Below are 14,942 nucleotides of genomic sequence, written 5' to 3'. Positions count from 1 at the left end.
CAGCCTCTGGGAATCTCTGGTTGTTCTGAGCCCGATGCCCTTTTGCTTCCATGGCTGGCTGCCTGCCTGCCTCCCAGAGAACAGAGGACCTCTGGATTCCTTCTAGCTCCTCCTCTCCTTGTCTTAGCTCCAGAGAGTTCTCTGAGGCAGGCTGGTGGCAGCCTTCACCCCCAAGGTCAGTCCACCCTCCTGCTGCGACTCTGCCAGCAACAGGGTTACTTCCTCGGAGGTAAACAGCTCCTTGCGGGGGGTGGCAGCCGAGTGTGCAGCAGCATCAAGGTGGCCCACCCACACCTTTGGAGGATTGTAATTGGACAGTCCCCGAGGAACTCAGCGATGTCATCTAGCATCCATTTTTAGGACTATCCTTTCAAACGTATCAGCGTCGAACAGACGTGATGAGACTGTCCTGTCAACACAGATGATGGGGCGTAGCCCAGACAGGGCACTGACCAGAAATAGCACTGGACGCGGGGCCGCCAGAGTCACCTGTGAGCTGCCCAGGCCCTTAGGGAGCAGCGAGCACAGCCCAGAGCCCTGGCTGTCACTTCCTTCCCGTCCCCTTCCCTGGGCTTACGCACGACTCTGCCGTTGGCTTGGTGACTTGGAGGGTGCTCAGCACGAAATTCAGAAGAGCTCTGGACCGTACGTCATCAGCAATGGACAGCGGGGGACATGTCCCCCGGCAGGAGTTTTCTTTCCTTCCTGAAGACAGGGCTCAGGGCAGCCGTCTAGGAAGGCTGCAGCCCTCTCCCGGGCCTGTGTGCTGGGAGCGCTGGGCAGGCGCTGAGCAGTTCCACGGCCTCCTCCAAGTAGCTTCTGTTTGCAAGTTGGTCTTCCGAGATGGGTGGAGGGGGATGTTCCGGAAGCTGGCAGGCCCCGTCCTTGACAGTGAAGGTCGTTTGAAGGCCGTGGGACAAACGACTCTTGGTAACTTGGCTTTTGTCTCCAGCTGTCCCTTTACAATTGTGTCGGTGGGCGAAGCTCTTCCCCTGCCTGGGATGAAAACTCTAGCCACCTCTTGACTTTTGATCACTTCCGAGTTATCAAAAGTGTTTTAAGTTTCCACCGTCACAAAACCCAGTCTGCAAATGCTGATTAGAATGTCCAGTCCTGCATAAGAGCCAGAGCTGAAGCCCCTCCTCTCTGGGACTAGGGAGCGGGCGAGGACGGGGCAGGGGCAGGAAGGTTCTTGCTGCGCTGGCGCTGCTGTGAGCCAGCTCCACGTGGTCTGCAGGTGTTTAAAGCTGACTCTTTCTCTGTGGGGACCTTTCTGGAATTCTTCCAGACACCCCACGTTCACCATCCCCGTCATCCCTCCGAAGGCCCCTCCCTCTGCGTTGGATTCCAGCAGACATGTCTTCTCTCTTTGGCCCCTTGGGGTCTCCAGCCTCTCGCCTGCTGAGGTCGACTTGCTCACATCAGTGGCCCTGCTGCATGTGGCCCGAGGTGCCCCCTCCCCTGCCCTGTGCCCACAGCAGGTCCATGGGGAACATGGGTGTTCTCTGCCCCAAGAGACTGTGGATATGCAGACTGCCCGTAGGCTTTGCTCTGCCACCAAGGCAGGGCCAGCGTGTCTCTCCTCCTCTGATTTTCCCAGGTGGGCTTCTGACAGCCGTCCACCATGTCCCTAACCATAGAGAACTCACACCACGTGTCTCCCCCTGGTGCCTTGAAACCCTCTCGATGGGATGAGATGGGAGGTGGCCAGGCAGCCACCCCCCACCCCCCCAAGCTGCTGTCTCTAAAGAAATCCTCCTCAAAAATTCTCTCCCCCTCCACCCTTTACATCCTCAATGAAGCGGGAGGTTTTAGAGTTGGGGGGACATTTTTTCAGCTGGTGGCTTTAAGAATAGCACCTCACTTGGGCATGTCCCCTTTGCTGTATCTTGGTTCTCCTGTGAAACTTCCCATTTGAGGTCCATTTGGGGGTGCAGTGTGGCCATCCCTTTGCAGGAATCCCTGCCTTGCGGGGTGAGCCTGGAGCCCTCTTGGGGCTCCAGGGATATGGAGAAGCCATATAGGGATGTGACGGCCTAGCCACTGTCACACACCCTCCCTCTCTTTGGCTTCTCTGAGCATCTCCCTTGCTGGGATCAGGGGATGTCAGAGATGTGGGCAGCAGCCCGCCGTTTCTGATTTGCATCAGGACCAGGATATCAAGACACCGCGTGGGAAAGCGAAAGCGGTGGGCTTCCCAGTGCCACGACGGTGATGTCGTCGGCACGCCTCCTCGTGTCCTCTGTCTCCAGGACTCCGTGCCATTTAGCTGGACTTGCTGTCACTCTGAGCCTTTCTTCCATAACCTTGTCAGAAACTCAGATCAGACCTATGCTCGGAGCTGTGCTTCCCAGACAGTCGGCTGTTGTCGAGTGACGCAGAGCTGTCACCGTTAGACCTCACAGGCCGTACAGTGTCAGCGTGCAGAGGACCCAGAGATGTTCCTGCCTAGGAACTGGCAGTGGGGGAGCTGCCCGAGCCCACTGCTGGCCCCCTGCCCCTCGCCACAGCTGCCCTGGGCCAGCCAGCGGGCTGGCTGTTTATAAGGCCATCGTGCGTCTGTCCAGCGACCCAGGGGCTCTTTCTTTTGCCTCCGCCGTGTTTTCTGTGGTGGACCCGTATGGCAGGTGGTGGTAACCTGGCATTTCTGGTTTAGGTGTAGAGACTGAGTCATTGCAGGACTGGCAGAGAAGACTGATGGCCCAGCCAGCAGCTGGTGGGCATTTCTCAGGGTGGTGGCCTGTCACTGTCCATCAGGGCATGTTGGCTCTCCTGGGATCATGGGGTCACCGCACGTCAGCGTGTGATGTGACCAACTTGCCTTTTAGGGGCCCTTTCTTCTGGACAGTTGTATCCATTGTCCTGCCGCAATATCCCGATTTTTTTCACGATGCAGAAATTGGTGTTGTATGAAAGCTTATTGATTTTGGTACCACTGATGATCAGTAGCTTTTCTCAGTCTTTTTTTGTTTGGGATGGACTGTGGCTCCCTAAGCAGGAGCCCAAGACACCCCAAAAGCTGCTCACTGACACTGCTGGCCTCCCTCCCTATTCTAAGCATGAGGTTAAAGGGCTTGCCCAGCAGTTTGGAGGAAAGAAACTGAACCGCCGGGGGGCCCCTGCTGTGTCCCAGGCACTTTGCTAAATACATTCACACCATTTTATATGAATCCTCACCACTCTTCTGCAAGGTGAGCCAGTGTCATCACCTTGGGATTCTAGAGTTGGAGACAGAGGCCCAGAGAGGCTGAGTAATGGTGGCACCTGGGTTTGAACCGCAGCCGGCCTCCACAGCCCGCGCCTAGTCTTCCCTGCACCTTTGCCGCCCGCCGCCCCAGGAGCGCTGGCTGGGGCTGGGAGGGCAGCCTCCGCCCGGACACAGCTCCCACAGCCGTGGCCGAGCAGCAAATTGCTTCTCTGACCTCACCTGTCCTGTGTCTTTGTTGAGTGGGGTACTGAGGACCCTGGGCCCATTGTGGAGAAGGTCTTTCCTACTGGACTGTGTCGCCCGTAAAGTGCGTGGTTGTGTGGGTTTTGTTTAGTGAGCTGTTTTCATCCACGTCCCCGGCAGTCACATTTGCAAAGAGCCAGAGGTGCAGCGCCTTGGTGCTGCTAAGGTGTGCCTTTCCTGAATGCTTTCAGAAACATAGCGGAAGAGGCAGGGAGCTTTGTCTCTAGCAAACAGTAACCGTCTTTGCTTTTATCTTCTTCATTTGCTGACACACAAACCAGCTGAAGAAGCGGGCATTGGAGACACCCCCAACCTGGAAGACCAAGCTGCTGGACATGTGACCCAAGGTCAGTGGGCTAGAATCGCCTGCCACGCGTGATGTGGGGGGCCGGGAAGAGGGGCATGGTGACACGGATGGACCCTACCTACCCTGAAAAGAGAATTTGGACCTGGGCCTTAATTCCTGGTCTTTAGGAGTTGGTTTTTATCGAAGGTGGGCTATTCAGATAGAGAAAGAGCTCTAGCTCTATCTAGCCATTTCTGAGTCTTTCCTGAGGTGTTCAGTGTTCTGAAAGGAGCTGGCCCTGCCCAGCATGGGGAGTCGAGAATCAATGACCAGGAGAAACGCAGATAATATGTACGATGAGTGATTTCCCCTGTAGGCGGCCCTCTGGCCTGTCCCGGGAGCAAAGCCTCCACCAAATCACCACTGAGCTGTTTCTTTTCAACTCTCTTCTGTGCAGCCTTCAAACCTTGTTATGATTTTCTTCTCAGGGACCAAAACTGCTGTGCTCAAGAAAAGCAACTTCGTATAATCACTGAGCATACATGTTTTAAGAACTCAATGTTTTAAATCCTAGAGATTCCTGATCTTAGGAAACGGAGACCCCGCCAATACAGCCTAGCTGGGTTTGTTTTCCGTCATTTGCTGCATAAATGAATTTGACAGTCTACTGTGTAATGTGGAAGCTTCTAGATTGTAAGAAAGCAGGGAAAACACTGTTCTTTTCTCCAGAAAGTGATTTGGGATTTGTATAGCGCCACCACTGGGGCCATCTGACTTTAGGAAGACTCTGGGCCCTGAAGAAATGTCTCCTTGAAGGTGTTTTGAAGCCTAACTAACACATTTCTGCTCCCCAGGGGTCCCTGCCCCGCAGTGGGCTAGGGTTTCTCATCTCACATGTCATGGAAAGGCGTGTTTTCATTCTTAGGCTTACAAAGAGCTTCAGAAAATATTAGAAGGGATAATCATTATAAGGGGAAACCTCAGTCAATGTGTTAAATAACTAGAATCCTGCCTCCTGTTTCTTTTCGGTTATGATTTGCAGCTTTTAGGTAAAATGAGAGGTTTTTATAACCTCTGGAAATGATGATCTATTTCCATAAAAAGAAATGAATGAGTTTTTTCTGCCAATTTTTATTGCAGGCTATGTCTCCATGCCCCTAAAACATATTCCATGCAACAAAAAGATCAGGCCATCCGCTTTCCTGGAAACTTTACTTTTGTGCTAACTGAATTTTTGACTTTCCCAGCACTGGCCTAGAGTCATATAGATATAAAGATGAACACCAGGTAACATCTGCCATGGGAAATTGGCACCAAATCTGTTAACACGTGGAGGTTTCCACCTCTACTCCCAAGGCCAGTATTTAATGTCTTGACTGGAGCTGCTGATCCACATGGCCAAGCCCAAGCTCCCTCCAGTGGAACCCTGTGAAATTCAGGCTCACTCGTGATCCGCAAACGTTTTATTTGACACAGGCCTGCAGTCTGTTCTGAACAAAAACAAGCAGCTTTAGGGAGAGCCGTGTATACAAAAGCACAGCTATTATCTCTCTCTTGCTTTCCTGCTGCAGAAGGAAAACCTCTGGCAGCCTGTGTTCATGACGTACTAAGACAGATAAGATGTTTCAGGATGGAGCTGCCATTGGCTGAGTATTAGGTGTGGGGAGACCCTACCCATCTCACCCCTGCTCACACCAGGGTAGACCTTTCTTCTGTGAGTGTCTCCAGGACCAGGTCTCCCAAGGGAGTGTGGGGACACAAATTTAACACATTAAACTGTGTTTTCCCAAATATTTTTTACCTTGGACCCACCCCCGGTGATTGCTATGTTTCATATTTACTGAGCACTTTACAGTCTTCTGGGAGCTGAATAGAATGTTCTCCCAGCCTGGCTCCTTCCTCCGGGAGTGCAATGGCATGAGCTAAGGTTCCTCACACACGCATGCACACGCACACGTGCACACGTGTGCTGTACTGTCATCTGTTGGTAACTTCTCAGGCTGTGTTTGGTGCCCTTGTTTCTATTTAATGAGGGGCTTTAAAGTCCTGCAGCATATCAGAGTACAGTAACATCCACATCACGAGCAATTTCCAGGAAGCTCTGGAGGAAAGCTTTTCCCAGAAGGCGCTGGAGACCTGGCCCGTCAGTGGGTGTTAAGGACCGGCAGCTGCTGCCGCTTCTGGTCTGTTGAGCAGTGGGTTGGGAAGAAGAGGCACTGAGGCACCTGCTCAGGCTGCCTGCTGCCCAGCTTGTTTCCTCCTTCTCTGTCGTTTGGGCGGTTCTTCCCCGAGACTGACCAAGGGCCCCCGTGAGGTGCCTGTAGACCCCGTGGAAGGTGGAAATCAGCACGTTTTCCTGACACGCCTTCATGTCCTGATCCCTGGCCTTGTGGCAGGCTCTGTGGTGGTGCTAGGAACACGAGATGAGTGAGATGGTGAGCTCAAGGCCCCAGTGTAGGGGTGAGAGGTAAGGGTGAGCCGGGCCTCTTGATAAGGGTCCAGTGGGCAACTGCAAGGACTCCGACTGGGTTGGGGCGAGAGGGACGTGTTACCCATGCGTGTGGACACCTGTGTTCTCCCACCTCCTTCCCCTCCCCTCATCCAGTCTCTTTCTCTTCCAAGACCCCCAATCCTTTGCGGTTCCAGATTTTGTTTAGAGGAGAGCCATGAAGTTGTTCTGGAACTAGGTAGGATGTTTGAAGAGTTGGGAGTTAAAACAAATACGGAATGTTTATTAGGAGAACCAATGAGCATACGACTACTGTCCTTAATACACAGATACTTTTTTTTTTTTTATTTATTTTTGGCTGTGTTGGGTCTTTGTTGAGGTGCGCGGGCTTCTCACTGCGATGGTTTCTCTTGTTGCGGAGCACAGACTCTAGGCGCGTGGGCTTCAGTAGTTGTGGCATGCAGGCTCAGTAGTTGTGGCTCACGGGCTCTCGAGCACAGGCTCAGTAGTTGTGGCGCACGGGCTTAGTTGCTCCGCTGCATGTGGGATCTTCCCAGAGCAGGGATCAAACCCGTGTCCCCTACATTGGCAGGCGGATTCTTAACCACTGCGCCACCAGGGAAGTCCCAATACACGGATACTTTAAGGAGGGATTCACGTGAATGTCACATGAATGAAGCAGAAAAAAGGGCAGTGTGCCCTCCATCCACCGGATTGGCACATGGCAAGTGGTGTGATAGGGGTGAAGCAGTGGTCCCCGTGGGCCGCACATGTCTTTGCCGTGCAGACCACCTTTACTGCCACGGTGGTCGCCTCACCTCGTGCAGAAGGCTGTCCATAATCCACGATCCGGATGCACCTGAACCATGTTTCTGTTTACTGGGGTCTCGTGGCAGGTCTGGTAGTAAAGACTTGAGCCCTGATGTTGATACGTTTTGGGCTTTTCAAATCTGTCAGGGTGGGTTTGTAGGCACCTGCTGGTTTCAGTCAGCAAAGAGAGAGAAGGAGAGGAAAAGAGACCCTCACTGCACCCCAGCCAGGTCCCAGCTAGAGGCCAGAGTCCTCGGGGGGCTCGCTGTCCCTGGAGAGGAAGACAAGCTTCGTGGCTGATGGAGTTAGCACGAGGCAGCCCCAGTTAATGACAGGATGCTCGGAGCCCAACCAGACCCACGATGGGCAGAGGGATAATGCTGCCACTAGATGGGGCTTTGGTCCAAAGATGAGAAAACTGAGGCCCAGAGAGGGGAGGTGCTCACTCAGCAAGTTGGTGGCAGATAGACCAAGAGAACTTTCATTCTGAGCAAAGAAAAGCAACGAGGGTGAGCCCAGAGCGTGGGCTCCTTTCTTGGTTAGGTGGGCTTGAGGTGCCGTTTAAATGTCCTTCTCTTCTTCCCAAGTGCGTCCCCTCTCTTAAACACTTAATGCGCTCTTGCTAACCTTTTGCCGCCTCCGCCTCTTCAAACCCAGGGGAGGGGAGAGTTCCGGGCCAGCAGAGGGAAGTGTCTGAGAGGCCCCCTGCTAATGGACTTAGCTCTCAGGTCCAGCCTGCACACGGCCAAGAAGCTTCTGGGGTCTCCGAGCTGCATCTGGGGGAGAAACAGCCAGAGGCTCCCGTCCTGGCGATCCCTCACCTTTCCCAGCATCATCCTGTCTGCCAGCCGCCTCTCCCACCAGGAGGCCCTCAGGAGCCCCACCAGGAGTGGGGACCAAAGCGAGGGGAGCAGGCCGAGGAGGGGCTGGCCTTTCTGAAGCCCACCTACCCTGGATGTCTCCAGACGGAGCCTGGGAGTGTCAAGGTTGTCCAGGAAAGCTTCCTCAGGGAACCAGGGCGCCGTGGAGGTGAGGCCATGGACCCCGGGACCCCAGGTCTGACCTGCCAGCACGTGTCTGACATGCCTGGGGCTCCCATCCTGCCCGAAGGCCCCAGAGAGGCCACACACCAGCATTCGGGGCCAGAACCTGAGGATGCAGACGGCAGCCGCTGCGGCTCTGAGCTGCTGGAGTGCCAGCTTCTGGGAGACCTGACCCAGGAGGGGCCGCCTCTGAAGAGGGAGCAGGGCAAAGAGAGGCTGGGGGCCGAGGAGGTGGATGAAGACCAGGACACTGACGAGTCCTCTCCCCAGGACTCCTTTCCCTCCCAGGCCTCCCCACGTCTGCAGAGCCCCACCACCCGAGGCGGGCCAACCCCCGACGCAGTGTCCGGAGAAGCCCCTGGGATCCCTGGTTTCTCAGCCATGGGTGCCACCCCCCTCCCTGTCGATTTCCTCTCTAAAGTTTCTGCAGAGACCCGGGTCTCAGAGCCCGATGGGCCCAGGGAGGGGCCCCCAGCGGAAGGGCACGACGAGCCCCCCGAGTTCACGTTCCACGTGGAAATCAAAGCCAATGTGCAGAAGGAGCAGGGACCTTCGGAGGTGGATTTGGAAGGGGCTGCAGTTCCTGGGGCCTCTGGAGCAGAGCAAGAGCCCTGGGGCCCCTCTGAGGGCAAGGACACAAAAAAGACTGCCCTTCCAGAACCATCTGAAAAGCAGCCTGCAGCTGGTCTGCCGGGGAAGCCCGTCAGCCGGGTTCCTCAACTCAAAGGTCTGTGTCTTGAGCTCCTTTGCTCCTGCCCGGCGACCTTGTGTGCCACCCAGGCTGCGGGCACTGCCACTGAGCTTCCGGCCCCTCCTTGGTTCCTGCCGCTTCCAAGGCCCCCGGGGGACAGCCACCAAACCGGCCACTGGGCCTCTGCTCACCCTCCCGCCTCCTCCTGCCCTCCAGGCTCCTCTCACGCTTGCCCGCCGTTTTGCATGTCACCAACACCCCCGCCTCATGCTTTCTGCCCCGTTCGCGTCTCTGGCCACTCGATTTATCCACAAGGTTCCATCGGCCCGCTGGAGGCTGGTGGGCCGCGCTCCACAGAGAGCATAGCAGCTCCTCCCACTTCGGAGGGCTTGTTATGTGTTTCAGATTCATTGTCTAGAACCCTCCCAACCCTCCCAAGTGGGCATAATTAGCCCCACTTTGCAGATGAGGAAACTGAGGCTCGGAGAGGTAAAGTACCTTGCTGAAGGTCACTGAGTATTAGGGGATGGAGCCAGGCTCGGAATCCAGGTAGGTCTGCTCCGAAAGGCCCTTCCTTCCCTATACACCACAGTGCCTTCCAGAAGGTTCTGAAGTGTGTCCTCCTAGCCCAGAGACTCAGAGGGCACGTGCCTGTCTTCTTCGGCTCTGTCAGTGGACAACACATCACATGTAGCAGGCGACACACACAAGCATTTGGAGGTGGCCCAGAGTCCCCACCCCCACTCCACTCCACCCTGCCTCGTGGCAGGATAGACAGTGAGCAGAAACAAAAACTGCCTGTGGAAGAAAACACCTCCTCCTCCCTCAGCAGAGCCCAGCCAGTCCCTGTGCTGGGATCGCAGGGGTCTCAGCCCTGGCTCAGTCTTGAGCCCTGGGAAGCGTCACTGCGGCAGCCCTTCAGGAGCTGGAGAGATGGGAGGGGAGGTTCCTAAGGGTCAGGGTCTGTGTCCTGTCAGTGAGAGGACAGTTTCTACTCCAGAGGGGGCCTCATGGATGGCCACAAGTCGAGCGCATTCATATATTTAGGTCCTGTAGCATTTTAGAATTATTTGCGGGGCCCAGAAGTTGAGGCTACTTAAGCTGTCCGTTGCAGACATCTGTTAAATGTGGATTACAGCCTACTCGTCGTGAAAACTTTGAACTGTTATAGATAAAGGAACCTGTATTTAAAATTTAAGTCAGAGAAAGAGTCCTACTTTAAAATATCCTAAACTCCAAAATAGTATGGGACAAAATACTGTGACTTGACAGATTACAACAGTGTTTCCTGAAGTGGCATTTTATTGAATACTGGTCCACTGGATGTTGATAGGTGTGTAAAGGGAAAAAAGATTTCCATGGTCCAATTAGTTTGGGAAAAAAAACAGGTGAAACAAAGTTAAACAGGGTTTGCTGCAGCAGGACTTGTCAGAGCCTTTAATATTCTAATGTACATTATGACCCTCTGAGAAGGACACATGGTATGCATTTCCCCAGTTCGCCAGTCAGCACTGGGAAATGCTGATCTAGCAGACGCTTTTGTTGTGACATAGATGATGATGGTCACTGGGGCAAAAGATGTGAACCAGGTCCACCTGGGGCTCTTATTAAAATGCAGATTCCCAGGCCCCACCTTAAGCTTACTGTCTCAGAGTGAGCCCGGGATTCTGTATTTTAGGAATCTCTCCCAATGGGGTTCTGCTGCATAGTAAAGTTTGAAAACCTCTAGGCTAGGTCATCAGTGCTGGTCACTCTAGAAATCTGGTCTCTAGTAACCAGTGAGATGCTCCAACCAGCCCCATTGTCCCTGGAGCAGGGAATATACAATATTGAAGCCAAAGACAGAAACCTATAACTAGTCTTCAATAATGAATGCCAATAACAGGAGTGAGTTAGAGGTGACACTGGTAGACAAGTGGATTGGTTTCACCAACGGGTGTGGCTTTCCAAACACAAAAGCCATCAATGGTTTGGTCCTAAAATCCAGAGGTTATCTGTAGGATGTTTGACAGTAGCTAGATTGTTGCTAGCTTGGAGAAATGGCAACATTAGTCCTCTTGGTAGAGCCTGTAAGTGGTGAGAAGACCCTCCAGGGTTGGGTCAAGGGTGGAATGGGCTTGTCAGAGAGCCAGCTGGGGCTGGTCACCAAAGCCTCCATTAGTGAGGGGCGGGCTCTGGGAAAACAGCCTACACCCCTTGGCCCTTGAATGAGCAGAGGGTCCTGCAGGGACCGGAGCCTGGCTGAGCTGCCCCATCCGTGGCCCTGGGTTTTCCAAATGCCCCTCCTTGGAGTGGGGTTGGCCCCGGCTGTGGGAGGCTGACCCCGACAGAGACGGGAAGGGAGCCTGTGAGAGGTGGTCCTGTACTGTCTACCTTCCCTGATGGCCCCTGTGCCAACGTATGCCCGGAACAGTTTCCCCTCTGCATGTCCCTGCCCTCGGCCAGCCTGCTGCCCCCTCTTGTCAGGGTGCTCCAAGCAATGACTCCAGTGTGCTGTGTTGATACTAACAACGAGAACCTAACAGATTCGAGGGGAAAGAAAACCAGCTGGATTTCCACTGGCCCAACTGAGCAAGACATGTTGTATGGATCCCGAGAAGTCAGCTCCGCTCCGTCGGGCACTTTGTGAGCTGTGCTCATGGGTGTAACGTACATTCTCGTTTTATATTTCATCAGCTCGCATGGTCAGTAAAGGCAAAGATGGGGCTGGACCCGAGGACAAAAAAACCAAGGTAAGCTGACAAAACCATGAAACCTCTCTGCTGCCATCAAGTTGATCAAGAAGCCATGCTTTGTATCTGAATTAATCTTTACATATAACATGGGGAGAGCGTTTGTCCCTGAAGTACAACTGTCATTCCAAGTGCTTTGTGTTTTTATGCAAATGTTTAAAATTCTAGCATTTATCCCTGGACACTTGGGCCAGGGAAGGGCAGTCAGCAAGTTATGAATTAATTAATGCTAATTGTAGTTGCATCAGCGTAGTTTGAATTAAGACGTTCACGGTAAATGAAGGTGTGTTAGAATTTTCTGCAATGAAGTTTGAAATTTGCGCGTTTTACACTTCCCGCTACAGGTCTAGGCTCAGGAAATATGTATCTATATACATACACGCACACAGATATATTTAAGATATATCTAGAAAATACCATTTCCTTAGGGGGCTGAGGGAGTACTGAGCAAGAAGGAGATCTCCAGCCTGAGGCGGAGGGTCCTGGAAAAGCCCTAGAAGAGCGGACCTGTGAGGCAGGCCGAGAAGGAAACATGAAGGGGGTTGGTGACGTAGGAGTGAGAAGAGGCGTTTTAAGGAATAGGAGCAGCGCAAGCAAAGGCCCCGGGGGCATGAGGAGACTGGGGAGCTCTGAGCAGATCGGCTTAGTTGCTGCCGAGCTCGGAGTGGGGCTGACACAGGCTGGAGGAGGGAAGCCTGACACACACCCTACATACTGAGCGGACACGGCCATGATGCCGTGGGCGCCGTCCTGAAATCCCGCCAGCCGGTCTTCAGAAACGCCCCGAGGACCAGAAAATGAAGCAACTTGCTCGCCACCAAAACCACACCCGGAACAGTGTGGTCCTTCTCAGGCTCCCTTTCAGCTGTAGTTTACTCTCCTCCGTGACTGTGCATCTTGGAAAAAGCTCCGGTAAATGCATGGTGGTGTTTTGCCAGGAAACCCTCACTGGGGCCCTAGATGAAGACCTGTTTTCCTTAAAGGCGTCTCAAATGTCCCATATGCATGCTGCCTGAAACGCCTGGGTCTCAATCAGTCCTGGAGGCCTGATGGAGTCCCCAGATGCAGAATGAGGCCCCAAGAGTTCGGTCACGTGTGTTGAGGGTCGCTGCCCAAAGTGCCTGCCCTAGAGGAAGTCGGCTTCGCCGTCAGGACTCTGCCCATCAGTGGGGCAGCAGAGGGTCCTGCGGGAACTTGAGGGAAGGCAATAGCTGCTTGCCAGTCGTGAAGCCCATTCAGGGGAATCGCGTCCTCATGCCGGCATGCATTCTGTTCACTCATCCATCAGGAAGCCGTCCCTGCCCTGGAGCTGCTCACAGCCTCACAGCAAGGGATCAGATCTCTCACGAACCTTGGCCACTTGGCCAGGTAGGGAGCAGTGCCAGGGGAGGGGGACCTCGCGCAGCTGGGGAAGGAGAGGTTGCCAGTACCCACCCTCGGCTTTTCTTGTCAGCGGCCCCAGAGCTTCAGCCCGCATCCCTCCCCTCACCCCCGTGCTCCATCCCTTTCGCTCTCGTCCTCCCCAAGGCTGGCAGCAGAGAGGGTCTCAGCCACCTTAGTGATGAACCCCAGTAACAAAGTCTCTGGTCAGGACCCTGCTCTGTAGCTCTGACATCCTCCTTGGAACACCTCTGGGCTTGGCCTCTTGGTTGTATTCCTGAAGGCATGGCCCTTCCCCCTCCCAGGCCACCCTTCCCTACCAGGGCCACATATCCCCGTCCAAGGCCCCTGGAGGCCATCTAGACAAACCGCAGGTGTCGGCCACCGTCCTTCACGTGCTCTCATCTCCGCGAGGCCAGCCAGCTCACAGAGCCCTGTCCCATTGGCCACCTGGCCCACCCAGCCTATTTCCTTAGGTGGACCGTGGCCAAGAGTAAACAGTGGCCAGATAAGATTCACCAGACAGTGTTTAGCTTCGAGACTTTATACAGAAAGTGTGTGTGTGTGTGTGTGTGCACGCGCATGCACGTGTGTGTGTGTGTGTGTGTGTGCGTGCGTGCACGCGCGTGATCTAAGTGGTGTCAGGCAGAATCTTCAAGACCTGGGGCAGGCACAGTTCTCTTTTTAGCAAGGACGATTCTATCGGTGCGGTGGGAGAGGGCCAGGAGTTAGGGGGCCAGCATGAGCTCCCCACCTGGAATTGAGCAGAACCTGGGGCACTTCTGACCCATGACACATTGGAGGTGTTTTCTTGAGAAACATCCTAAGAATCACGTACTTTTGGCGACCTCCATGAACTCTTTGGGTGCGAGACACCTTTAAACCAGTGGTCTCCAAAGGGCAGCGCTGAAGTAGAGCCAATGGGCTGGAGAAAGAACGTACCAGAAAGTCTATCCATTGTCCAAGGTCTGCCACATGCAAGTTTCATAACGTTCATCATATGTTAGCATCGTAGTATATGTATTAGCGGATGCATAACTGCAAGTACATGAGATGCATGGTCACTTTCTGTTCTTCCTGATGAGAAGGACTGATGAGGGTGCGTGATCCAGTTTGGCGATCACAGCTTTAAACCATTACCTGTTTATTTATTTGTAGTCACTGTCTTTTTTTCAGTTTGTTCATTTCTCCCATGTGCTGACTTTTATTTTGATTTTATTCATGTTTATGTTTAAGACATCCACACCTTCCTCTGCTAAAACCTTGAGCCATAGGCCTTGCCTTAGCTCCAAACGCCCCACTCCTGGTAGCTCAGACCCTTTGATCAAACCCTCCAGCCCCGCCGTGTGCCCAGAGCCATCTTCCTCTCCTAAACACGTCTCTTCTGTCACACCCCGAACTGGCAGTTCTGGAGCAAAGGAGATGAAAGTCAAGGTAAGGAAAGCACCTTTGGAAAGAATGAGGCTGCTCTACTGTGGTTTTCAAGTGTATGCTTTTCTAGCTGCAAAGACCTTTCTCTGGATAAGCTCTTACCTAGAAGCGCCACATAGAACAGTTAAATTCTGGCTGAAACAAGGAAAAGGAGGCACCGTGCCATCCTTCTTGGCGCCCCGTCGGCCCTCGTGGCAGCGGGCCCTAAGGCACCGGAGGGGACCCCGGCTTGGAAATCGCCACTCTGTTTGGGTTCCTTTGTCCATTTCTGACTTTGGTAACCGGGGGGTGCTTCCAGGTTGCCCTCATTTTGGGTCGGACAGCATCACTCTGCAGCCATGCCTGTCCCACCAGTTTACTCCTTCCTGAACCATCTCGTGGTCCTCAGTTCATGTCAGTTTCTTCTTTGAGTTTGTGTTATATGTCAAGGTCATCAGCTGGGTCCCCAGACCCAGTCATTGTCCCCAGTCAGCTGACTGTGCTTGTGCGCCTGTGCTCCACCTTTGGCCAGTTTGCTAATTGACGCTGGTGTTTACCCGCCAAGGGCTCTTAGCACACCTGAGGTGGTACTGAAGCCTGAGGCTTGTTTGGGAGAGAACAGGAGGATAGGGCCCAGCTCTGTTAGCACTCTCAGTCAGTTTCAACAAACTGTCTCTTTGTCCCTCTGAA

General features: G+C 53.8%; 1 protein-coding gene across 10 annotated transcripts in view; it reads left to right on the top strand.

The window, feature by feature from the left end:
- MAPT (microtubule associated protein tau) overlaps positions 1-14,942 on the top strand; it is a 103,537-nt gene that overhangs the window by 63,415 nt on the left and 25,180 nt on the right. For 4 of the 10 annotated variants that reach the window (XM_082678539.1, XM_082678535.1, XM_082678540.1 and 1 more), the window contains exons 5-8: positions 3,733-3,798; positions 7,654-8,766; positions 11,407-11,462; positions 14,079-14,276. In XM_082678539.1, coding sequence (XP_082534665.1) covers positions 3,733-3,798; positions 7,654-8,766; positions 11,407-11,462; positions 14,079-14,276 — 1,433 coding nt within the window. Of the gene's footprint in view, positions 1-3,732; positions 3,799-7,653; positions 8,767-11,406; positions 11,463-12,750; positions 12,831-14,078; positions 14,277-14,942 lie in introns of all 10 variants that reach the window. The other 6 variants (XM_082678543.1, XM_082678542.1, XM_082678544.1 and 3 more) reach the window with 4 other exon arrangements.

Source organism: Grampus griseus (assembly GCF_964374135.1).
Source record: "Grampus griseus genome assembly, chromosome: 20".
In the NCBI taxonomy this organism is placed as follows: domain Eukaryota; kingdom Metazoa; phylum Chordata; class Mammalia; order Artiodactyla; family Delphinidae; genus Grampus; species Grampus griseus.
Note: the sequence above shows the minus strand (reverse complement) of the source record. Positions and strands in the feature narration are given on the sequence as shown.